The sequence below is a fragment of the Etheostoma cragini genome, chromosome 2 (assembly GCF_013103735.1).
Source record: "Etheostoma cragini isolate CJK2018 chromosome 2, CSU_Ecrag_1.0, whole genome shotgun sequence".
In the NCBI taxonomy this organism is placed as follows: domain Eukaryota; kingdom Metazoa; phylum Chordata; class Actinopteri; order Perciformes; family Percidae; genus Etheostoma; species Etheostoma cragini.
The window spans coordinates 11,520,635-11,547,679 of NC_048408.1; the positions used below are offsets into that span (position 1 = coordinate 11,520,635).

The following is a 27,045-nucleotide window of genomic DNA, read 5'->3' on the forward strand; positions in this document are numbered from 1 at the left end:
AAAACTCTCTTTTTTCTGTTCTCACAGTATGACATGTCTCCATGGAGATCTTTTCTCACCAGAGATAGCTTTGACCTTAGTGGGAGCAATGGCATCAATAACATTTGTAATTTTACAGTTGAAATTATCTCCGAGCTCAGTGACTGTGACCCCAGAAAGGGCGGGTGTGGAGGAAAAAAGGTGAATGAATGTTTCACTGGTGTTCTCAGTGATATACCGTGTTCTGATTAACTTTGTCTGGGCACTTCTGTGGAGATAGTGCCGTTAGCAACACAGGAATGATCAGGGGAGAGTAACGTCAGGTTGCGCTCTACTAAACTATGACTTTTCTCATAACTTTTTCAACATACTATACCATGACTTTTTATCATTTTTTTTTACATACTCTTTTGGATTCATTTTTTGACATACTAAATATTATGTTTTTTTTCGACATACTATACAATTACATTTTTATCACTTTGTTCAACATACTGTGGTATGACTTTTCCCCACATTCCCCTTTGGAGGCATGGTGGCTAGGGTTAGGGTTGCTCCAACTAATACCAGCAAGTAGGCACTGCAGGCTCTGAGTTGAGACTTTTTTGTGTGGACTTTGTATGTTCTTCCAGACTTTATTTGACATACTATACTATGACTTTTTAATGACTTTTTTTCAACGTACTATGTTATTACTTTGTAGCACTTTTTTTCGAAATACTGTAACACAGATTTTTTTTTACATTTTTTATACTATGACATTTTGATTACTTTTTTCAACAGACTATTCTATGACTTTTTTATATTTGTTACTTCTTAAATTTGATAATTGGAAACGTTGACACATTTTCCTACTGTGTATGTGTGCGTTTGTGTGTCCTTAGTGTGTTTACACTTGTACTTAGAGCTGTCTACTCAAGATCCAATCACTCAGGATTTTAATACCAGGTCAAAAAGGGGCCTCTCTCTACATGGACTTTCTCTGTCAATATGTCTGTCTGCTGTAAAAAAGCCAGTTGCACAGATTGGCAAAACATTTGAACCCCTATCATTTCTTACTCTTGAATTTTATCACTTTTGCATTTTAGCTTTTGATACTGCTTCAGCTTCTTTCCATGCTTAATCAAGTCTTATTTAGAGATCCATACTTAATTCAAGCTTAACAATGTTTCACATCTTTCATTCATTAGGAGTTTTACATAACTTGTAAATTCTTGAACATAGCTGATTGAGATTTCTTAATCTGACCCACCCATTTCCCATTTAACAAACTCATTAATTACTCTTTCAATTACTTCTTCATCCAAATTGTAGCTGGTAATTCATTTTAGCATCAGGTTTTACAAAAACTTCCATACCATATTGGTATTATTCTTATTTTTAAGAAATTCTTATTAATTTTGAACTATTAACACTTTTCCACATTTTCCTACAAGTTCAACCTCTAACAAATTTTTACCAGCAATTAAGTGTAGCAACAGCTTATTTTTATTAAATGTTGAAATATTTCCCTTTTGTATGATATGCTGTAGGTATTATTCAATTTCAATGAAATTCATACTAATTAAACCATTCCCACTTTTCCAACTATTTTCACTTTGCCTTCTTCTTATGCAATTTTGCCAGCAATCTAGTTTAGCTTTAGAAATTTTGCTTTTCAGCATTCACAAGGATTTTCTGCAGGAAATGCATTTTCTAGTTCTTACTGAGTTCACAGTGTCTGTCAGACACCCTCAAACCAGAATAATAAGTCCTCTTTTTAACAAGACATACCCACACGCATCACTTCACATTTGCCTGGAAGTGTAGTTTATCTTTGCGAGTATGATGTTGTAGTGTTCTCGAGGTGCAGCCACTGGCCTGCAGAGATGGAACAACTGAATTCACTTAGGCAGGCTTGGCCAGCAATTAAAGTACTGGATTAAGAGTGATTGCATTTTGTGTCCTGAGGAGGCGCTGCCTGCCATCTTGAGAGGTCTCATTAACATGGCTGCCGTGGGCTTTACTGAACACTGCCACAGGCAGTTAAAAAATAATGGAGACATCATCAACCTTAATGTCTTGTACCCGGAGTGGAGAAGATTTTATAATCACTATTGTGATGGGCCATGGGCTGCCAGTTGGGCAAAAGGGAAAGGTTGGATGAGGATAACCCTTTTTCTGACCAGACCCCTGTGTGTTTTTTTGATCAGCCACTACACGTGGGGAGTCTGAGCAGCTGGATTTCATTAATTGAGTGCTGGCAGCATTCTGCTCTGGCGGCAGGGGTGAGTCACACTGGTGGGATTGGTCTCTCTCTCCTTCCCTGATATCATCTTCCAACCATAACTACAAATAATTATTCACTCAAATCCATTACCGGGGGTCAATCATTTCCCCAATCAGTTCTAAAGTCCAATTACTGGCGCCAAGGCTCCATTCACGCCTTCCTGCAGATGAAGGCCTGGCCCACAGGCTGCCCAGTAAATTACACATAGCAAACAGTGGAGTGTGCATGTGTGGGAGAGCGAGCCTCCTCAGGTGGGTAATAAAGCAGAGGTACATACTGGTCTCCCTGGGGCAGTCTGACCGTACCATCTAGCAGACTTCACCAGGTTAAATAGAATTAGCCCATGCAATGAGACGCACTTCGAATACCAACCACGTCTCATCACTCTACAGGCTAGAGAGCACGCAGCATGCATGGTGCAGCCTGGTATTAACATCCATCTCAGCAGTTGATATAATAAGACATGTCGCCATAAGGGTCTTCTTATAAAGAGGCTGCACAGTGACCCATCAGAGAAACATAATGAGTGGGGTGTTACATCTAGAAGCACACACACACTCACACTCACACACACCCTGGGCTCTGCTGCAGCTCTCCAACCCCATTAGCGTGTGGCTTCTTGTATTGTTTTGCAGCCGTCTTGAAAGTGAGCCCTGAGCCTGGAGGAACTGCTTTTTACACCCATCTGTCACTACAGAGGGACAGCAGTGCAGCGAGTCGAGTCGGAGCGTCCGGGTGGCAAACAAGGCAGGCAGCGTGTGTGGGTGCATGTGTGTGAGTGTGTGCGTGACAGAGGAAAGATGGCTTGTATGTATGTACAAGATGTGCTGGAGGTGAGCAGGACGGGTGTTCAAAGAGAGGGGAGGGTGGATGACTGTGGTGGAATGTGCATGTGTGTGAGGAGTAGAGCAAACATAGCAGGGACAGGGTGAGGCTTTGTGGATCAGCAGCCCATGACCGGTTGTCACAGTACACACACAGCTCCTAAATCAGCCCGGTAGGAGGGCCAGTCTGACATTTCCCCCAGTGTCCACCTTTCCTCGAGCTCTGACCAGAAAACAACAAGAACTATAATGCTGACACAACCAACAAAAAGAAAATCCTAGATATCTCTCTGTGCTACGATATGCTCACTTTGTTTACTGGCATTTGTAGCAGCCCCATTTATCACTGCTCATTCCAGACTTTGAGGTTTTGAAGTGGAAAAGCTGACTTTTTGGAGTACAATTACAACAGTATGAAGGCACTGTTTTGTTTTGTCCTGAGCCAGAAAAGCATTCTGACTTCAGACTGCTGACAAAAAGAAAGGCTGTCAATGTAAGCCGCTCCATTAAACATAAAAAAACCTCATCAAAGAGCCAGTCTCTGTCCTCTGCTTACATTCAAGAAATCGAGTGAAATGCTAAACACATGTGGATGGGTCCTGTGTTTAGGCTAAAATGGCCGAACACGATCCAGCAGCATTTGAGTTAATCTTCCTTAGTGAAACCGCATGGTGTTGTTTACACTGGAGACGTGTGTATGTGTGTGTGTGTGTGTGTGTGTGTGTGTGTGTGTGTGTGTGTGTGGAACTCACTGTTCCCTTTTGCAAAGCCAAAGCAGTTACACTGTGTTTGTGTCAGCATGATGGAGGAGAAGGGTGTTACTCAGACCTAATGAATCCATCTGCATTCAAGGGGCATTCTTCCTCTTGTACACAGGCGGGAGCAAACGAGCAACGACCTAGGAGGAGAGCCTCCAGCGGTTGGGGGGGCGCCGCCTCAGTATTTCCCAAGCAGATGAGCTTTGGAAATTTAGGCTACTGTCAAGGAGAGGGATGAGGTTGAAAGCCATACAGTCACACACTCAACCTTTCTCCTTTCTGCTTTTCAGCGAGGATTGAGAATAGCCAAGGAGGGTTTGGCACTGAGGGCGAGTACTACAGTACAGCCTGTGGCCCAGGAGAGTGGCAGCTGCTGATGTCCTCACCTCTGAGTGACCTGGCACCCTAGCAACCTCCATGAAGAATGGATGGAGGGCAGGAGGCGGGGGCATTATGAGGAGGAGGGTAGTTGGCACTCAGGGCCGAGTCATATGGATGATGACTCCAGAGCTAAGTGGAATCTGAGAGCCCTCTAGTGGTTGAAGAGAGTAGAGACAAACATCCACATGGGGTATAAAGACACACTATAATGAACACTGTAAATACTGTGTAATATCAAACACAATTATTACTCTCTGTTTATAAAGTATTTGTTATCAGTTTTTAATTACAAAAAGGGTCAAAATACAGCTGCCAGGATTTTAACTACAACTAAGAAACAAGAACAAATTACCCCAATTATATTAAATGGACTAGCTCCAAATCACATTTGCAGCTTTGTGATGAAAGTACCAAAGGTTTCAGATGGCAATTTGATTGCTTCACTGATGAAATTGTGCCAAAACCAAAAAGCATGAAAAGACAAGTCACACACTCTGTCCACCCCAGAGTTGAAACCAATTAATCCATCTACACAAAATTAATCAATTTTGATAAGCAATTTACCATAGAAATGCTGCTTTTCTCTGTTTTATATTATCATAATATGAATATTTCTTTTAGTCAGACAAAATCAAGCAATGTCCTGTTGTCAATTTGGACTCTAGGTATTTTCCTGCTAGTTATTGCTGAATATAGATAATGATTAATAGATTCATTTAAAAAAGTAATTGACAGATCAATAGATAGTAAAAATAAGTTAGTTGCAGCCCTTGTTTGCACTGATATTTTAAGTAGGGTATTACCACAATCCCCTTACCCTTTATATAGATTATACATGCACATGTCACTAACACTGTCGGCTACTACTGTTGTCCTTAATAAAGCAGCATTTCTGTTTAAATGAACACAGTAGCTTCACTTGAGTTATGAGTGTATGACATCTCCTTTATCTTTAATTCTCTGGTGGCGTCCAGAAGTGCAGTGCATTATGAAAGTAATTCTGATAATATTAAAGTGTATTTTGCCTGATTTAGAAACAGCTGACTCATTCAGGGGATACCTAGCACTGACATTTCTGGCTCCAGGGTGCAGAAAAAATTCATTAGGTCTTTGACAAATCTCAGGACTAATATTCGTAAGGAGGTAACATTAATCACTCCCCCTTTTTCATATCATGAGCAAACACAAGGACGGAGAGAAGCTTAGCCAACTCTACTGACAGATTTCATGTTATTCACACCAATTCTTTAATATAATATTCATCTCAGTAACACACAGTGAATAAAACATTTTGTAAGTCAAGTCAATTTGCAAAGGGAAATGACAGTTTAACAAGAGAAACACCTGACCACAACAAATTATAGTCGGATCCTTTCATTAAAAAAATTATTGTTCATGATTCTCGTGTGTATTATTGATCATTAGATGAGAAAGGAGGGACACAGTGTCGGTAAACATGATCACAGACAACACCACATGTCGTATCAATATTTATGGCATGACCAAGTCACAGCTTCACCAAATAATGACCCTGTTCGTAAAAGGGAAGGGTATTGTGCAAACCCCAAATGTACCAACATGACCTTTACACCCCTCTGTGTGTTTTGCACTAATCTCATTAAAACTGATCCTGAGGGTCTGTAGTTTCTTTGTCCAAGAAGACAATCCCAAGTATCTGCTTCAGAAAAACCAGGCTATTGGTGGTGCAACATTTCGTATCTCACAGTGAAATGTGTTATTTTGTCTGCTGTCCAAATGTGCATTAAGTGAGAAGTGAAAACTGTTAACACTCTCTTACCTCTCCTGATTTGAATTAAAGCATGCAGAAACCAACTTTTCTGTGGAGGGATGACTTATTTTTTAGATGTTTCAAATTTCAAAATAAGTGTAAAAAGGGCAAGACAGTTTTTTTGTGTGCAAACCATAGCGTCAAGGGCACTTATTCTCCGTCTGTCCTGGCTTTCCTTTGTATAGAGTGGCCCTGATCAGCCATGAGGCATCCATCCATCCACCCATCCCCAAAGGTGCAGTCCCACAGATTATTGTGGTGATGATGATGAGAAGGCTTTGAGGAGCAGGTCAGCAGCCAGGCCTGGGGAGATGGCTCCTTTGGTCACCCTCTCCTCGAGGTGGGGTAGAGCTTCCCTGACACTGGGGTGATTCTGGAAATGGCAGAGAGCGTTCTCCTGGATCAAACTCCACATCCAAACCTTCTGCTGGGCCCTCCGCCGCCCCTGCAGTTCCCCGCTGGCTAGCATGGTGTCCCGGTATAACTCCATATTGGCCCAGGCCTCTTGAATGCCCTCACTGGTGTGTGAGGAGGCACGCACAACCTGAAGAGGAGAGCAGGGGGATGCATGTGTGAATTTAAAGTCTCTTTTTCAACCACCAGGTGGTCACTTCATATAATGGTTTTGTTTATGTTGGGCCTACGAGTGCACCCACGACAAATTTACACTTATTTTCAAAATGTTAGTGTTGATTAATGTGCATTGTGTATAAACAATCCAAATAAAATAAATAAAAACATATGTATAGGTTTTATTTGACACATAAAGAATTTAATGGTGCATTAGTTTTTTTGTTTTTATAATACCAAAGGGTTCAATATAGTCAATTGCAATTGAATCTGGGGAGTTGCTGATTTTTCAACTTTTAGGTTTCTTTTTCTAAGTTTTGGATGTTTTTTTTAGATGCACTTCCATCCTGTAAGATGCTGTCATGCCTCTTTACAAACGGTGTAAGTATTTGTCACCCTAGAACACCTAGTTCACACAAGACATCTGAGGGGTGTCACTTATGTGTTTAGTTCAACTGACTGCATGTCTCTTTTCAGAGCTTGCTGCAGATTTAATAGCACATGATGAAATTTAGGGAAACGTTTAAGTTCAGCGCAGACAAAAAAGTGAAAGAGCCTCAGAATACAAAAAAAGGTCAGGCCATTCATTCAGATGTGCATTTAGGACCCTAAACTGCCTTTAAAAATCTTCTGTTTTGGAGAGATTTTGGAGGAGGAGAGACGAGACTAGACCTCAGTGTTGTCAAATAAAACCACAGATACTCAATCTCCAGGCTGCTAAAGTGTAATGAAATTACATGTATCATTTGGAGATAATTTGGCATCAACTGGTAAACGACAAAGTTGAATGTGACAGCTTGATAAATATTGGTGGCCAGTGATCCACAGCCAATTATAAATCCTCTAATTACATCATTATGTTAATCATTTTACGAGGACTTTATTTGAGTATGATGCAAAAACAGGAAATCAAACTTTTTGAGCCTAAATGGACTGCACATTCACTAATTATCCTATTTGAAAGGCTATATCAAAATAAAATAAAAATCATCAAACATATTACCTCACAGGTGTCTAGCCAGGCAGACAGGTTTAGTTTTATTTGTCCATGTTTTAAGATACTTACTCCCCAGTACAACAGAGTTGAATGGAATTGTGTTTGTTGTGCTATGTGCAATGATTTTAATTTAAAGCGTTTTTGTTTCTTCCAGAAACAAATCCTGCTCCTGTTTCTCTCGCTAATCCATAGACCTCACTGTGAATAGTTTTGAGTGAAACAACTTCTCTCCTGATGAATTTGTCTTTTATGAAAACGGTTAGAGGGGTAGGAGTGAAAACCCTATAAAGGGCTACTCTAGCAATTTAGTATTGCATGTACAAGAGACAGATCAAGGTACAAAACACCGCGTCCTACACTTCCCATAATCCAACACCTTTCAAACTCCACGCCAATTCCCAAACCGGGATTAGAACTAAGTAAAGTAAGTAAGGGTTTCTCTTCCCTCTCTTACAGTTGCTATGCATCCTGATAAAGTTCCCTTGGCCTTTGGAATCAATGATGGTGAATTTTAATTCCAAAGGCCAAGCGAACTTTATCAGGATGCATAGTATCCTGAATCCATGAAAGAACTGGCCTCTAAAAATAAAAATCTGCCTCTATGGGAATTTAACATAGGTGTGCATACTTATGCCCCGTGTATTTAAGGAAGAACATTTATTTATTTACAATTCATTATTCATTCACAAAGAAAATAGGTGTCCTTAAAAGGTTGGTTTTCCAAATTTTTTTTTAATTAAAGGCATTAATATCAATTTCCAAATGATGTTTTTTTTCTTCCTGTTTTTGAAACAACTTTAGCATGGGTGTGTAAACTCAAGCCACTGTATTTATACAGCACTTTTTAAAAGCAGGGTTACAAAGTCATTGATTTTAAAGAATATGTAAAGACAATCGAAAATTGTTAAAGAATAAAAATGAACTGATGAGTTTTCAGTAAAATTCACAGATTTGACAAAGTTCTTCCACCGTCAGGATGCTAAGCCCAACTATTTTCATAATCAACTATATAATAAATATTTTTTAACTCCAAATGTTCTCTTGATTCCAGCTTCCTTAACGTGAGAATTTTCTGCTTTTCTTTGTTTTATATTGATGTCAATTGAATGTTGGAAGAATTTTGGATCGTTGGGAGGACAAGGCATTTGAAGATGCCTCCCTCAAATCCAAAACAATCAAATTAGAATTCATGTCATATCATTTACGTTTTATGTTTTCATGGTGAGCGAGGTGGACAAAATAAGTAACTGATAAAGTGATGAGAGACTAAATCATAGAAAATGCTACTGTAGGCCACACAGAGACACAAGAGAGGCCAAGAGTAAGGATAAATACAGAGAGGAGACTATCAGCTTTTATGTTGAGTGTGCAGGCTTCTAATCAGCAAAATGCATTACACAGCAGCCGAGTATTCAGAGCAGAGTAGGCGGGTGGGTGGGTGGGGAGGAGAGGGGTGGGGGCATTTCCTGGCAGCTTGCCCAGTGGGCAGATGCGGCATTGGGCTGGGAAAACAAAGGGACAAGGCCAGGCAGGCGGGCGGGTGAGCTGGGACATGTAGGGAGGGGTGAGACACTGCAGTACTGAAACCATGACGCCATGGCATCATCACCATCACCATCATCATTCCCATCATCATCATCATCCTCCTCTTGCCCCTTCCTGGGTCAGCTGACCTCTCTGTGGGATGGCGTGTCGGGTCCAGAGGGCAGGGATATTTGTCCTGCGGCTCCCCAGTAGGTCAAATGTTGGACAGTTGTCAATTATCCTTTTTTTAAATGCCTAATCATTCTGTTTTTGGCTCCGTCACCTACTATACTGCCTACACCCCCCGTCCCAACACACACACATACCTTAGGGTTCCAGGACTTGGATTGTCTCCTGAGCAGCTTGAGTGCGCTGGTGTATTCAGTCTGGATCCTCCTGGCTGGCACCACCAGGTCTCCATCCGACTTCGTCACCACCACCAAGTCTGCCCTCTCAATGATGCCCCTCTTGATACCCTGGACAGAGATTTTGGCATTAAACAGCGAGGCTTATTTACTTCTCAAGATACTGTAAATAAATCTCATGTCGAGACACTTAATCTGCTGCGGGATCTGTGTACAGAGTGATGGATGGATGGATGGATGGATGGATGGATGGATGGATGGATGTAGATGGGGTTTGCTGCCAGTTTCCTTGTTTATTACTTTTGCTTTCTATCCATCCCTCACTGCTCTCTGTTTCTAACTGATCTAAAACAGTGAAATCATTTAAGCTTATTTTTAACAGTTACTCTAAGAAGTGCCTTTCACCTTTTGAAATGTAGTTTCAGGCAAACCCTGCTATTGGGAATACTGTACTTCCAATCTGGATAACATATGTTTACTGTTTGTTAGATATGATGAATGTTTTAATGCAATGTTTTACATTTAAGATATAATTACAATAATCAAAACAAATTCCACCTGAGCTGCTTTACGTCCCACACTAATCACCATAATATCATCCTAATGAGTTGTGCTAATTAAGTCATTAATCTAGCTCTAATGATAAATTGATTAGCATATAGTTTTTGTCAACATACTCATCTTTACATACAAATGCGGAAAAAAGAGTCAGTTTATCATAACAAACTACAGTTGTAAATGTATTCATGCAGGAAGGTAATTCTGTTTGTAGATGAGAAAATCTATTTTCTTCATCACGGGGAAAATCAAAAAGTGCTTTCACATCATAAAATCGGTTTGCTAAAGATTTGAACTGAAAAGTTGTGTAAAAATTAAACCAACAAATCTGCAACTTACATACATACAACATACAACATATAGTGACAACAGCAGTAAAGGACAACATTCGGTAAACTGTTATTATCCCACTAAGCAGAACCAACTTCATGTCAGCCAGATTAGACTTCAGCATAATTCAACCTGACACATCTTTTATTCTCTTTCTTCCAGCTCCGAAAAGTTGAAACATGATCTTACACCGATGGGCATGGTGCTGCTGCCGGTGTTTTTCACTGACCTGGAGTTCATCGCCCCCTGCTGGCGGAATCAGCAGCACAAACATGTCAACCATGTCAGCTACTGCAAACTCTGACTGCCCCACACCTGGAGACAACAAGACCGGGTGAAGTGTCACCACTGATCAGTAATTTGACAAAATAGCAATGCTGACTCTTACTGCAAATCAGACTAACGTAAGTAAGTCAATGACCAAGTGAAAATCCTCAATCTAAAACTAAATCCACACTGATAACCCCCCCACTATGAACATTGTGTCTGGCAGTGACATTGTAAACTAAATTGATTTGACAGTATCATGTACGAACTGAAAGTTCCAAAATGTTTTGTTAATATTCATGAGCTTCTACAAACTAGTATTGAAAAATTTCACACCTCAACACTTTGTACTGTACTGATCAAATTGTGTCTGTAGCACTAAGTATTAAAACTGAGTGCTCAGAGTAACAACTACTGGAACGATTTTTGTTTAATTTCTTAATTCTTTAATCAGATGATTTTAAAACACAGTTTAATTAACTTTATACTGTATTTGATTTGGCAAAGTTATTGTCAGGAAATCGAAGAACATTGAACATTGATGAATTAGTAAGGTTTGGCTTATTTTGTGAAACACAAAAAGGGGTAGTGCTATTTCTGACACTGGCATCTAAACAGTTTGTTTCAATATACAGCCCTACTGAGAAATAGGGGGGAGAATTAAACGTATTGCGATATTCTGCTATGTTTGGCAATGTTTTCAATTTTTTTTCCAACTTCTAATTATTTCCCCAAAGGAAAACAATTTCTGTTTTTATCTAAAGACTCTAATCTGTTTGTTCATCTCACTTCAATTTTATTGTTTCTTTTATTATTCTAGTACCAAAAAGTTAATGTGTCATGTGTTCAATTTATATAACAAAAGATTGATACCTGGCGTCTGTGTATGGATACAGTATTGCCACAGAAAATATCTTTATACTATGCTGTGTCGAATTCCCCCCCCCCACCTCCATTTTAAAAAAGCGCTACTGTACTCAGTCGCCATTTTTCTGTTTATTAAAAAAACAATTAAACTGAAAAGACGGGTTTAATATGATGGGGGGGTAGGGGGGAAGACATTTATTGGATGAAAATATATAATCTTTGTGTTTAAAAAGGCGTATATTACAACAGGAAAAGTTAGTTAACTTGGTGAAACCAGGATTGCTTCAAAGAAATCAGTTTAATGACGATAAAAATATAATATTATAGCCTGAAAATTCACTTTGAGATTAGGGGTGGATATTGTTTGGATTTGGACGCCAAACCGGTACATTTAATTTCAATTCCTAAGCCGATTCTTACAAAACTGAAAAAGGACATCAAAGAAAGCCTCTTTTATAGTTTTTTTTTAATTGAAAATGATCTAAATAACAATAAAGTACCCTAAATATATAATAAGAAAACCTAAGTTACCTAACACACTAACTACAATAAGTTAACAATAAATAACAGTTACACAACAACAAAGTAAATGTTGAGTTGGTATGCTAACCAGAGCCAAGAGGGAAAATATGGCATTTTAAAAATAGCCTATATTTACAGAAGCTAGCTAACAGTAGACTACAGAGAAAGAATGATATTTTTACCTCTGTTTCGAAGTGTTGGAGGGAAAATATTTTAGTCAACACGTTAAGTAGAACTGAAATGAGGAACCAAAAGTTGCGTTTTAATCCTGTCCAATTCCAGTAGTTCCATAGTGGTACCGGTTTTGGTACCCAACCCTATTTGGGCTACACGTAGAAACACAGCGCCTTACCTACAGTCTCTACAAGGACAATGTCATATCCCGCTCCCTCACAGAGAACAATGGCCTCATTAGTTGTTCTGGTGACTCCACCAAGTGTTCCTGAGGCCGGGGACGGCCTGATAAAAGCCTTCATGTCCCTGGAGAGTTCAGTCATACGCGTCTTATCACCCATCAAAGAGCCTGCAACGAGAGGGATGAGTCTGGTTGTAGCATGACTTTGACATCCATAGATAGTTCAACCGTGCTGCTGTTGATTGTACAAATACTTTAGTTGTAGCGTAACTAATAAATCAAAACATACACAAACATAGTCACACAACAAAACTCTATTGTGCATTGTAAAGCACCCGATAACAGCTTCATCAGTTTCATACGACGTTTACCTCCTGTAGTGCAGGACGACGGGTCAACAGCCAACACTGAAACCTTATGTCCACGTGCTGTCAACATCTTCCCCACCACCTCAATGAAGGACGATTTTCCTGCTCCTGGAGGACCGGACAGACCTGAAAAATCAACATAGCAATCAAATCAGCAACAAATGCCACCGAATACTGATTTCTCTGACTTTATAAAAACTTTAAAACAGGCTTCAATAAAAAAAATGTAGCAGTGTAAATCTCAACCCTACAGGTTTTAAACTGGTGACTGAACTGATGAATCTAATTATCATTGGCATGACAAGATGAAGTGAGAATCTGCATGTGAAATGCACGTGTGGTGAACTGCACTCACATGTCACCAAGATTCAAGCTTGTGTACATAAAAACTAGAAAAACACAAATTTTAAAACTTCAAACCTCAAAAATATTCAACAGTTTAAATCAGTTCACTTTTAGATTTTAGGTCAATTTTGACTTAATTCAGAAACTATGGCGCAATGTTTTGTTTCCAAATGCAATGATGAAGCATTTAGAATTTGCTTCAGAAGTTGGCATACAACAGTCAATACTTTTGTTTACTTACCCAAGAGATTCCAGTGTTTCTGTGTTGAGGACCATGAGGAACATTGTATTTTGATAAGAAAATTTCAAATGGAAGCTTACAGTAAGGTAAAATCCATTCAAATCCTCCTGCCTCACAACTCTGGATCATGGGTTGTGCATTTCTGTGGCCCTGTCTTGTAGAGGTGCCTTGTGTCAAAACCTTTTCTAAAGAAGTTAAGTTAATTTTAGCTCATATTGTGCTAACAGGTACCCCAGATATCCGGAGTTCTTGAAAGAGCACAATTTGAATTTGCTCAGCAAGTTACACTGGCACCAAGTAAAACTGCTCATTAACTTTGCTCTTGTAGCCGAGCTGTACGAATCACATCGGTGTATCTGATATAGGCGGGCCAGAGACAAAATAAACAGATGTCTACAGTGTAATCCACCAGTTAGCTCCACTGGTAGCTAAGCTTATGGGGCTCTGGATACGTCACCCAATGTGTTGTTGTGATTGGTCGTAGTGTTATCCATTTGTGTGCAGTGAGATTTTCAAATGCACGCTTGGTGCAGCCCCTCAAGATGGGCGACTTTCATAACACAATGCCAGACCCTTACTCTTTCAGATTTGGGTCTGGATTTCCAGGCTAGCACACAGGTGCACAATTATAAATAATGTTGTGTTTAATCAAACTACCACAAACTAACTGACACACTGCGGAGAGTGTTTTTACTTTACTTGCTAGGAACTTTATGGAGGCATGGCATACGAACATACATTAGTGGCCACTTTTTTAAGAACACCGGTAAAAATGTAATCAAATAAAACTGCTCAGTCTAAACTCTACCTTTACAAAGCCAATAGTGTTCAGTTTTGAATGACACTGCTAGAGAGGTATCAAGTTAACTACAGTATATGTTTATTACTAACGTTGTACTTTGCAGTAGTGTCGAACTGGACTGGATTATATTGAAAGGTGTTTATGTAAGTTCTAAGGGACTTACATAAAGTAAATTGTATAGGTGTACCTAATGAAGTTGTCAAGAGCTGTATAGTGCACAGGAAGTACTTTCCCTACAGCTTACTGTAAGCACGCATCCGGTTTTTCATTCCAAGACACAGTTTCACTTGGTGTTGTCTTCACACATGATTAGCCAAAGGAAAAACATTAGCCACTCAAACACCGGCCACACACCTACTCTGAAGGCTACTGGCTTTCCTCCATTACGAGTCTCCTGCTCCCTCCTGTAGGCCAGCACCCTCTGCAGCAGCACCTGGGCCAGCTCTTTTTTCCTGGGATGCTGGGTCTCCACCAAAGTGATGGACTCAGCCAGAGACGCCCGCTGTCCCCCAATCAGCCCCTCGTACAGTTTCTCCAATAGCCTCTGCTCAGGCCCACTCAGGTCCTGGATGTGCTGCCTGAGGGCTGTGCTCACACTCCTCCTGTGCTGGCAGCTACGATCCGGGACGTTGCCCTGGTAACAGGCGTGCGAACCATTAAAGACCCCACGGTGGAGGCAGAAAGTCCGGACTGTGACTGAGGGGATTGTGAATGAAGAGGGAAGGGAGATGTGGCGGAGAAGGGAGAAGCCAAACCGTCGCATTTTATGGGAAATGTGGGGCATCTAGCTGGGAGAAAGAAGGTGAGTCAGTGGTGACTAACTTGTACGATGACCTTTGCGGTATCTCATTCTGAAACATGTACCGTTTGCCCTTCCTTTGAGTGGAAATACAGTTGTCACAAATATAGGTAATAAAACATTACACAAACGGTTGAAAATGAGAATTCACGCTGACCTCGTAACAGTTGCATGGATGTGTTCAACGGTTGTTGTTTAATTCATCTTCTTCCTGTTTCCGGTGACGTACGGCACGTCGATTCTTTCTTTTTTTTCAATGAAAATATCTTTAAAATGTATAAAATAGCGATATCTACTAAATGTATTGCGACAACATTTGTAAAAAAAAAAAATATATATATATACATGCATTACGTGAACGTTATAAGTCGTTTACGAAAAGTCTAGTGATGACAGTCGTCCACTGTGGCCAGCAGGTGGGAGCAAAGGTTCATTTTCACATCCCATCTGAATCGACAGGCTGGTTTTTCTCCATACATCCATCAAACTTGACAACATGTGGCAATATTATGATTCCCTGTTTGTAAATTGTACTTTGTTTGCCGGTATTACTGCCAATGCATTCTTTATTTATACTACGAACCTCATTTTCGTGAGCTGGAGAGTATTTTGGACAATCTCTTGACAGTAGTCTATCAGTATCATCTCGTGGGTGGAAACATTATATCATTAAAAGTTTTTTATTACATTTTTAATTATTTAAATAGGACTGGTAGAGGCTACTGCAAAGGGTTTGATCATAAAGAATACTTTGTTGAACTCTTTTTAGATAGCACTCACACTCTCTCTTTGACCCACAATGTACATTGCAGACATTGAAATTGTAAGAAAATAATGGGCCTTCATTTAAATAAAAGAATGAAAATATGAATTATATTTTGACATGGAATACTGAAAATAAATAAAACCATTAAGTGCAGCTGTTTGCGCAATCAAAATGCACAAAATCTGAATCCATGAAAATGCATTTTATAGGACCATACTGCAAGACAAATCTGTATGACATTTGGTTTTCAGACAAGAGTTTGAAATTCATTAAGGGAGACACCTTGTGTGGATTATCAGTCATCGCAGGGCTGTAATACGCAGCGTAGATGCTCCAACACTTTCTCATTCAGTCTCTAGTCCACCAAGTGTCTGTCTGTGGAATTTGTGAGAAACATGCAAACTCTTGGGAGGCAACAGTACTAACCACTGTGCAACCATACCACCCACGTCATGTACAGTCAAACAGAACTCCTGCACGCACAACACACACACACACAAATTTGAGTCAGTGATTCCCATATTGTTGTAACTGTTCCATTACTGTCACAGTGTGCCCCATAAAACAAAAGAGAACACATTATTTCATGCATTTTCCTGCAATTTCCTGGAAAATGCAATTACGCTTAACATTAGTGCAGTTGGCTTTCTGATGCACTTGTAATTGTTGTGCCTTCCTAATTGAAGGTCTACGTCCAGACACACAGACATACACACACACAGTGGTTTATATTTTTGAAAGTCCCTGACAATAACAAGATGCATATTTTCTTAGCATGGGTGGCCTGTAATTAAACCGACAGGCACACAAAAACACGGATACACACACAGGCATACACATGCCCTGACACAATGTTCATAAAAGAGACAGCAATATTGCAAAGTAATGAAACAAATTTATTGAATCTTCCAGTAGAGGCTTGATATTCATGGAATAAAACTGCTTTTCTGGGAGTTTTACTGAGCAAAACCACAAAGGATAAAACAAAAAGGCAATGTGTGAAAGTGCAGACAAACAAAACAGAAAACATGTTCAAAATTACAAAAAGAATGTAAAGAGTAATACAGTTTAATAGCAAAGAGGATTGCTCAAAGCATAAAAGAATTGAATGGCAAAATCTGCATTTTATAAAAAAACTAACTGATACCCTTTTTTCAGTCAACAATTACAATTTGAATGCTCAACATTTTCCCATATCAGTCATTTAACAAGTTTTTTTAATTAGAGAATGAAGCACAGTCACTGAAATATGGATTTCCTTAATGTGACTCATATTTGATACATCAGATTTGTCTGCAGACTATACAGCAAGGGACAAACTACACTCTGTTTCATGTGGTGTTCAGCTACCAGTCTTAAATGTGTAACGCTACACTAACCAAACTATGCTTTTCAAAAACCAGACTGCACAGCACATATTCTAATAGTGAATATGTCTAAACACTATTCTTTTCTTTTTTAACCATTTGAAACACGAGTGTAACACAAGATGAGCAACATTTAAACACGTCATTGTTCTCAAAGGTCTGAAATGCCCTTTTAGTGCAATGCCCCACACTAAACCCCACTCTAAACTCTCAAACTCCCCATAATTCTGCCCTCTTATTAGCGTATTAGTTTTCATGATCTGTTAGATAGGATTTTATTTTTTCTAAGAACTTTCTACTGCTTTAATTTATTAGCCCCCAAAAAGAACATTTGGGGGAAACAACATACTTGCTGAAGTATCAGGAGATGATTTGAATGATGACATTTTTCAGTCATACTGGTCAACCTCCAAGTTCCTGCTAACTTTTTACATGCTGTAAGTACATTTCATGCCAACCTCATTGCAGTCAGGCAGTAGACAGCAGCCGTTTGCAATTTTGGTGACCTGGAATGTCCCGTAATTATTTTTATTACACACATATATATCTGGATTTCAGAGGGAATATTTAGATGAAAACTAGTTGTGAATCAGAACAATAGAACAATGAAAAAGAGTCCTTATTGGAGAAAGATCAGGGAGGAGTCTTGCGTCATGATGACACTCATCATGACGTGATGGTCTAATTATTACAGTTGGTCACAAAGATCAAGTATCTTCCAGTTGCATCACGCTCACTTTTCTTACTCCTCTCGCAGACTGTAAATGTGGCCCATTCAGACATCCTTCAAGTAGAGAAAAAACCAACCCATTTAACAACCTGCCCAGCCCTACTGGTCCTAGATCAGTTTGTGTTTCAGACAAAACCTCACTTATCTGAGAAGGCAGACTGGCTGAACCACAAGCCAATCCGTGACCCTATTCTTGCTACTTAGACCAAAATGCTGGGGTATGGACAACTATGGGGCTGAGGACAGTGATACTTATGAGACGGAGGATATAGGGTTGTGAGGGGAACCCATCTGGGTTAGCACCTTATCCAACCACTGCAGGGGACCATGCAGGTGAATCTCAATCCAGCAGGGTGTGCTGGTTACATCCTGGCGGTGGTACTCTGCTCCCCAGCCCTGTAACACATGAAAACACATCATTTAGAATGTTGCCACAAGTTGTATTAGTTCTTGTTGTACATGTTTCTAACGTTTCAAGTCCAAACTCTATTTTGACTGTCCAGTGTTGATGTTAAGTTCTGCTTGAGTCCATGTTAAGATTGTACTTTGTTTCATAATACCCCCTGTTAACATTAAAATGTATACACAATTTTGAAAAAAAATATTAGAATATCTAATGGGTTCAATTGTGTTTCTATAGATTTTCATTGAAAAGGTGCATCAAGTAATATGAAATAGGGAAAGTGAGGAGAAACCACAAATTAATTTCCTTCTTACTGTAGCAGGGTTGGGTGTTGTTTGGGTTATTCCGATACCGGTTCTAAAACCCTACTTTTAAATCAGCGCCGGGGCCTATAAAGTGTGTGAACCGATACTCAAATAAATGAAGGTCAAAACCACAGTTGGCAACATTAAGGAACGACTTGTTTTTTGCTAAGGCCTAAGAACTTATTTTAGCAATCAATTGCTGTTTAACAGCAATAAGAAGAACCACTAGATGGCAGAAGGTTACTTTGCAACAACAGCTTGACTTTCTCAAGGTACGCTTGAATGCGCCATGAGCTTGCAAGGTGCAATTGAACGCACCCTACACCTCCGACTCTGGCAGTGGCCATGGTGGCTCAAAATGCAGCTAGTCTACTTTGTGTCTTTAGCAGCAGACCGTTATACACACCGGCGTTGGACTTCTTTCTAGTGTAATAAAGCCACACTTTAGACTGTTTTGCATTTTAACCATATTTACAAGTGTAATGTTACCTAAAGGTGGAGTCTGAGATTCTAACCCAGTACACTTTTTGTTAAATTCAACGAATATCTCCACACAATCTGCTACTGTCGATTCTGTGAGTTAGCTTTAAAAAATATGCAGTGTTCATACACAGTCCTGCATCTGTAAAGGCAACAAAAAAAAAGCGGCCACACAACACTTTTTCGTGTGTGCTCTTGCACAGGACAGGGGAAAGGCCATGGATCCATAAAGGAAAAGGCAGTGGGAGGGAGAGGGACGATTAATCTGCCCCATGCTTAAGTTCTGACAGGGATGTATTAGTTTGGGTGTTGAGTTCAAATTTCACCAAAAATCTTTCTTCAGAATCCCAGACCCCACCTTTAAATAAACTTATTTATGTACAAAACGCAGGACCACTGAGATGTCATAAAAATAAAAAACAAACGGGCACACTGATATTACGCTTTAACAGTGACTCAACTGTAAAACTTGATAAAGTCAGTTCATGCTAAATTTAAGAAGACAATCCCAAAATGTAACATTGCTGAATCTGATCTGCATACTTTAACGAAGCTCATGCGGATGGTGCACATTTTGGTGAGCTCATAAACCGCCTCGAAGCCATGGTTGACGGACTGGGCCAGCAGCTCTGCAAACTCCTGGTTGTTGAAGATTTTCAGGCTGCAGCCGCTGGGAATCTTACAGACAGTTGTTGGATGGAAACCGTGGTGGAAGTTACAGTTACGACTCTGGACGAAGATACTGCTATCACTTAGACATTCTGCATACACCTCTCCTCCAACATAATACAGATGGACACCTGAGAGGAAGCAGGAGAGGATAAAGTGTTGGTCACCTGGAGAAGCACATCTGTTTCATCAGCAAATACAATGGCCCAAAACCTCAGAGTGATCATCTTAAAATCAATACACTAAAATGTTTACTCAATTTGTTGTTATTGTTCATATTGACAAAATAAATTGATTTAGTCTCGTCTGCTGACAGTCAGTGTATTGCATTAATTGACAGGCTTTCCATACTGCACCTTTGCCGATGTGCCGCCTGGTGTTTTCAATGGTGGAGTTGCGGTTAACGTTGGAGAGCAGGCCGAGGCAAAATCGGTTGCGGTTGTTGGAGGGATCTGTAAAGCCATCAACAAGCACGCTGGTGGAGGACGCCTGGAACGCCTCTCCAACACGATTGTTGAGCTCATAGTAAACAATAGAGCACCAGTGCTTGGGTTCCTCATAAGCCACGGGCTGCACATCTGCGCAGGAAACACATTAACAGTCACAGGAGTGAGCTGAGTACACTGTACACGCAGACGCATTTAATGCACATTTAAGACTCCTCTGAGCAGACTTCTGAGCAGACAATCTGGAAGGAGCCACTGATGCTACAGAGGCTCAGCTGTAAATCTTACTCATCTGCACAATTATTTCTTGCAAATTGTTCCCCATAGCCCATAACAGTGATTTGAATAAATATATAGGACCCACTGGCTACATTTGTGTACATTTATGCTGATCAAAATCAATGCAGATGCATTCTAAAGTATGCCTACTGTCTGAGGTCTGTGTGCCAGCCTTTATTGAGCAGAAAAACAGTCAATAGAAGGTGCCTGGCCATTCTCTCTGAGCCAGTGCCAGCTGGCCTCACCCACTCTGAGAAAGACGAACTATCATGTTTATCTAAGCACATACTTCTCCCAAACTTCCTCTGTAGCGTGGCACTGACTAGCAGGTGTGTTTTGTCTGTCCCCTTCCCAGAGCTGTTTTACAATAGAAACCAGCTCCCCTGTACAGGATGCAGCTTGTGGAATAGAACTAAAAAACTCCCTAAACTCACACTTCCAGCAAACATTTTAACAGCTTTTCTCGCTACTGCTGTCACCATGTGTGGGCAGACGTTTTGGGCCTTGGATGCATGATCATAAAAAAGTACAAATATTGTTTTGCTCAGGTGTGTAAAACTAAAGTTCAGACCAATATTTTTCCAGTTACTCCAATTTGAGGCGAGAATATTTTAACTGCAAACAAACCTGCATGGTTTGTTTATGTAAAAATGTAAAATGTAACCATTCAAGAAAACGTTGGGTTTATAAAACTTCTAGTTCCGTATCGGTTGTGATAAAAAAATAATTCCTGAGATTTGAGAATGTGGCGGCATTGTTACAATCAAGTTTGATGGGGCAAGAAACAGAAACAATTATGTCAGTCAGACAGGTCAAAAACAAGGAAACAAAACATGAATTAATAGATATGGGGTTGTGAAATTATTACCAGGATTTAAGATTAGAAATGATGAAATAATGCCAAACAAAATTGCTTGTTTTTATAACTTTTTTCTTTTGAAATACTGAATATTTTACCTCTTAATGCCTCTAAAAATTATCCTGAGAAGGTAAAGTCCCTCTTGGATTGCACAGCTTGCAACTCATAGACATTGCTTTAAAGCAAGTAAAGTTATCTAACCTGGGGGTTTGTTTTGACTTTAAGTAATGTTTCTATGTTCTCAGATCCCACCCATTCCCTTAGCAAGTAAAATGCTTATCATGTCTAATAGAAACTATGAATATTATCCGTTAAATCACATGGCTCTGTACATGTCCATTGTTCTGTATTGTCTAATACGTATTCATTAATACAGGGTTCAGATGTATATCTCTGGCACAATAAAGCCAAAACCACAAAAGCCAAGATAGCAGCAATTATACACCACATTTCAGATCTGAAAGTTGGAGGTAATTAGTGAATATTATCGTTAACGAGTTTCAAGTCATTACCACCAGCAGAGATGACATACGCCCCAGCTTTTATAGACCTCATAAAACTGCTCTGAGGCCTGGCTTAATTTGCTGAGGGTTTGAGCTTCCCAGGGGCTCGCACCCACAAACAGAGCCTCACTGTAAACTAACAGATCCTTTCCACACACTGTTCAGGTTTTATCTGTCAGGATATGGCATACCAACTCAGAGGGCTTTTTCTTTCTTTTTTGTATTTGGATTTTGCTCACAATAGAAAAAAGCTTTAAAAACAACCAGACTTCCCAGAAATCTTTGCACCTGCAGATCAAGACAAACAGGTGCAAACATTATTATGTGGATCATATCACTGTGACGGGGGTATGTGTGTGAGATCGTAACTGCCATGGTTACCTGGCCGGTTGTTACTCTCTAGAGGCAAGGGTGGAGCCAGGAGGTTGGTGTCCATTGGCTGGGGGCAATCCTGAGTCATCTGCTCCTCTGGGGGCACGTAGACGGGAGGGGGCGTCTCTGCATCAGGAAGTGCAGAGAGCAGAGAAGTGAGTTGTTGTTGTTGTTGTTGTTCAGTACAGACAAAAATTAAGAAAAATGGGTTAAGTTCAAGTTTATTGTTTTATGCACCTTAGAGTAACACAGCAATGAAATACAATATGAATTTTGAACTCTCTCAGCAAGTCAATAACATAAATACCATTTAATAACCTTAAAAACATCCATAATATCCAAGCACAGTAGACATAGTGAATAAGTGACTAAATTCAGACCACAGCTCTTTCCTGCTGTGCCATCATTCAGTAACCTTGTTACCTGAGGGTAAAAACTATCCCTAAACCGTAATGTATGCGGTGAAATGCTCTGTAAATGTCTCCCTGATGGAAGGTGGGAGAAGAGATTTGGATAAAGGTTCACTGTTGGATCTCACCTGGCATTTGGAATGGACTGCCGGGGTCAGAGCTGGATGGTGAATGAGGAAACGTGGCGCTGCTGCTGCCGCTCCCTGGCGAGTTTGGGTAGCTGTTCACTGGCGAATTCGGGAAATTGGGCGGCATTGTGTTTGCCTGAGCAAAGGATTCTGGGAAGGTGGCATTCTGAGGCATGTGCGGCTCATTCTGTTGTAGAGGGTTGCGGAAGCGAGGCAACATTGTATGCTTGGCGTTGAACTCGCTGTTCCTCGGTACCAACACAGGTGGCAGCACTGAGAAAGACATTAAAATGGTTAAAACATGAAGTGCTTTGATGCATCAGAAGTTCTGCAACCAATCAATATGTGTTTTTGCAGTGTGTTTAGATCCTTTAACTCAATTAAAATATTCAAGTCAAACCAACCACTGACTTGATAGAAAAATATTTCTTTTGCAATTTATCCACTTAGCACTATTAATTATTTATTAATGACTTTCGAAAAACTTGTAGCACACTTCTGTTCTGATTAGGAATAAGTGATACAATGCGGTAAATGTGTCCACCATGCCGTTATATACCATAGTAGCTCTCCCTTTAACATCTCTGGGTGTATGAGCTATTGTAGGTCAACGTTGTGAGTCAATGAGCAGGACTCATAGTGTTTGTATTGCAGTACTTTATTTTGCACAATTTATTTTATTTTGCATCTTACCTGCCTCCTTAGGTCTCTTCATCTTATTGTTTGTGTTGTATGTAACTTGGCTACTGTGACAACTGACCTATCCATACAAACACTGATTTGATTCCATAACAAAAAAAATATATCTTTCTGGCACTCACAATGTTTCTACATTCTGAGTGCAGATGTCCCTACATTATTCAAATGTTAGTCTTAGCCAGCAGTATTTGGCCCGGAGTCTCAGGCTTCTGCTCTGAAAAGACATTTTGAGGCAAGCCGTTCCAGGAATTCATCACTTGGGGTAAATATCCTGGCTGATGTCAGGGCAATTCAGGTGCAGTACATAGAAACCACAGATATACGCTTCACTTGTGTCTATAAATACCTGGGCAGATAAATAAAGCTGGTGCTGAAATTTTGGACAGGGCCCGCACTGCTGTCAGTGTTTCTGCAAGTAGCCCAATGCATTATTGTAGCAGTTTATTTCAGAGGTTATATGTGGAGCAGGTGGTTGGTTGAATAGTGAAGGGAGATTGACAGGATGTGTGTGTAGGCGGGCAGTGTTAGGACAGAAGGGGAGGGGTCACTGTGGACAGACAGGTGCTGTGGGGTTTAATCACCTTAGCCCTCCATCTTCCACCCGCTGCTAAAACAAAAAGTGTGCAAGGCAGGCAACAACTCTTTCCTCCAATTGTGTGTGGGTGACTGGCTTCCTGTTCCAGCTATCCTCAGAGAAACTGTGCGTGTGTGTGTGTGTGTGTATGTGTGTGTGTGTGTGTGTGTGTGTGTGTGTGTGTGTGTGTGTGTGTGTGTGAGAGAGAGTGAGTGGGTGTGTATCCTGGTTTTTGTAACGCGCCTGTGTGACTATGTGAATCAAATGTGTGCACAAATGTTTTAAAAAAGCCAGCAGCACACAGCATGCCCAAAACAAAGCCCTCATTCTCCCCCAAGATGGAATTTCCTGCTCCACACACATGAACTAACAGACAGACAGACAGACACACACACACACACACACACACACACTCTTGGCCTTTTACACACTTTGCACCCTGCACACAGCTGTTTCTATCTTGTCAGCTGACCCTTATTTTCTGTTCAGTAAGAGGCCAAGTAGCACTACCTTTGCAGTGAAGGCCCCAAGGCTCTGGAATTGTTTAAATCGGAGAGCTCATTCTAATTTTATTTGAATTAGATTTTTACTTAAATGTGGTCTTCTTATTTTTTATATTTTATATGATTGGAGTTAGTGTTGTTTATTTTGTTATGCTTTGATCTATTGTATTCAGTTTTTATATAATTGTAATTACATGACTTTAATTTGCTGCCTTGTGTGAAGTGTGAGTTTAAGCAAAATCTCATGATCCTGGATTTAATGTCTTCTTCTAATTTTTTGCATATCAGTCTTTTAAATAAAAAGTTTGTGATTTTTTTTTAATCATTTTGAACAGATAAAAAGACTTTCAGAAAAAAAGGTAGGCGATGCAGTGGAAAAATTACACTGTGTCAGCAACTGTGATGCAACAGTCCAGGTTTACCTCAACTCATAGTAGAGCTGGGCAATATATTGATATTATATCAGCTGCATTACCATAACGTGATGTCATTTTCTGAACTTACCAGACTGTTGTAACTGTTCTATGATTGCCTTTACCCACTTAGTTATTATATCCACATTACTGATTATTTAACAAAAATCTCATTGTGTAAATATTTTGTGAAAGCATCAATAGTCAACACTGCAATATTGCTGCAGTATCGTTATTGAGATACTTGGTTAAAAATATTGTAATATTTGATTTTCTCCATATCGCCCAGCCCTAACTCAGAGTATCTGCATTTGCTCTCTTTCTCCCAGATTTGAGTGAAACTCATAGTAATCATTCTTATGTAAGGTAACACGAGGAATGCCGTGCCTAAATGAATGTAACTGATTGTGGTTTGATAAAAAAACGGACAATGTGGGTCCGTCACATAGTTCACTTAACAAGGTCAGTACTGGCCCTGATAGGATCGGTGCATCCCTAATTATTTTAGGATCATATCACTCACCTGGACTGTCCACTCGTTTGTAGTGGTAGGGGTTGATGCACACATCCTTCTGTTTAGAGCCAAAGGGGTACTCGCAGCACTCCAGGGCCTTCAGCTCGTGGTGGGACTGCAGGTCGGGCCAGCGCCACACCCGACAATAAATGACATGGGGCAGACCTTTCCTATGGGACACCTGCAGCCGTCCATCCAGCGAGCGGGGGATTGTCACACAGTTACTGGGCTGACCAGGGCAGCTGAGGGCCCTCTCCAGCTCCTCCATGGCTCCCTTCTTCTTTTTCAGTTTCTTAACCAGAGCATCCACAGCCTTTTCTGCCCATTTCTCTTCTTCGTCTCCCTGCTTCCAACCCAGCAGCCGTTTGACCGCCGGGCTGGTGAAGGAGAAGAGCGAGGTGACGTTCATGTTGGACAAGCCGCCCTCCTCCCCTCTCCTTTCTGTCCAAAAAAAGTGTGAGCAGCGATGGTGGACAGTTCAGCCTTTGAAGAGACAGGGTAAAACGTGTGTTTGTCCTTTTGGAGTTTCAGATAATCCTCAGCTTCCAAGACGTACGATCAGGTCCCCTCAACATTCACTTACTAGAAGAAAAGAAGAGGTAAGTCCGCATCTATCAGTAAAAATAAAGAGATTGCAAACACACTTCAGCAGATCAGTCATGCGTGTTGTGTCCTTTCTCTACCAATATTGTAGAAACTATGGTACACATTAACGTCTCCCCCTTTTGCCTCACTAGCAGCACTGGCGTCCCACCAGAGGATTGCCAGAACCTTTGATAAGGCGATGATGTCACCACTAAAGCTGTTATGGTCATGTCTGTCATAGCTTCTGGGAAACTGGCGAGTCATGACGGACACCCTCCTCTGAACATCAGCTCCAATCGTGATTACACAAACCCATAGATTTACTTGCTATGACTACAATTCAAAGATTTTGAAATCCTCTACAATGCTATCACAAACACAACTTTGTAGCAGATAGAGCAAAACGATTGTTTGCCTGACAACTCTGCAGATATGTGAAATTTGAAAAGGTCTTTCAGATGGAGACTTTAAATGAGCAGCCTACTGAGGAAAATGTTCTATAAAGCTTTAAAACCACCAACAGACAAACACTGGTTTTGGGCAGGAATCTGGCAATGTGCAGGACAATAAAAAGGAAGTGCATGTGGACCCCAGGATAAATGTGCCCATTCACTGGGGTCCCACAGGACCAATTCACTAGCCAGGACATACACACATTCTAGCTTTTAAAACGGAAAAGAGCACATTGAGCTCTCCCGGTTCCACCTTCTTGTTAAGTTTTTTTTTCTGAATGCAATTAGGGAAGATAAAAACACAGTTATGGTTGAGGTTTGGCTTTGCACAAATGTTCAAATGCAATCCTACAATCAAATAACAGTTTGTCAGAAATCCACCACCTTTTATCCGCACTGACTCATGGGTGAGGATGCATCACTCTCTACAGTAAAGCCTGCAGTATATTAGATTTCCTACGAGCAGGAACAAATACATCATTAAGACTGCTCTGTAGTTATTCTTGGCCTTTCAGATTAGGGGATAAATAGCCATTTCTATCTTTGTCAGCTACTACATGTGTAGGCTACATCATCCTGACAAACAGGCAGGGAAGTTTGATGAGAACAGGTGCTGTTTACAACGTGTGTGTGTGTGTGTGTGTGTGTGTGTGTGTGTGTGTGTGTGTGTGTGTGTGT

At 40.4% G+C, this 27,045-nt stretch overlaps 2 protein-coding genes across 4 annotated transcripts in view; both read right to left on the bottom strand.

Moving 5' to 3' along the window:
- Positions 1-5,571: 5,571 nt before the first annotated feature.
- mmaa (metabolism of cobalamin associated A) lies at positions 5,572-15,133 on the bottom strand. 3 transcript variants are annotated; one of them, XM_034894092.1, is made up of 7 exons: positions 15,068-15,133; positions 14,466-14,895; positions 12,727-12,849; positions 12,353-12,523; positions 10,574-10,659; positions 9,418-9,567; positions 6,251-6,544 (listed from the first exon to the last, which is right to left on the bottom strand). In XM_034894092.1, the coding sequence occupies exons 2-7, from the start codon at positions 14,893-14,895 to the stop codon at positions 6,251-6,253; spliced, it is 1,254 nt and encodes a 417-aa protein (XP_034749983.1). In that variant the 5' UTR covers positions 15,068-15,133. The 3 variants fall into 3 exon arrangements, with proteins under 3 accessions (XP_034749993.1, XP_034749983.1, XP_034749972.1); XM_034894081.1 differs by having other exon boundaries at positions 14,466-14,987; positions 15,068-15,108; XM_034894102.1 differs by lacking the exon at positions 15,068-15,133 and having other exon boundaries at positions 5,572-6,544.
- Positions 15,134-16,552: 1,419 nt separating this feature from the next.
- Positions 16,553-27,045, bottom strand: part of smad1 (SMAD family member 1) — a 17,400-nt gene continuing 6,907 nt past the window's right edge. The window contains exons 2-7 of the mRNA XM_034894069.1: positions 25,340-25,912; positions 22,628-22,900; positions 22,099-22,215; positions 19,987-20,208; positions 19,505-19,761; positions 16,553-18,169 (exon numbers count right to left, since the gene is read on the bottom strand). Of these exons, the coding sequence (XP_034749960.1) occupies positions 18,026-18,169; positions 19,505-19,761; positions 19,987-20,208; positions 22,099-22,215; positions 22,628-22,900; positions 25,340-25,739 (1,413 nt within the window). The 5' untranslated portion in view covers positions 25,740-25,912 and the 3' untranslated portion in view covers positions 16,553-18,025. The remainder of the gene's footprint in view (positions 18,170-19,504; positions 19,762-19,986; positions 20,209-22,098; positions 22,216-22,627; positions 22,901-25,339; positions 25,913-27,045) is intronic.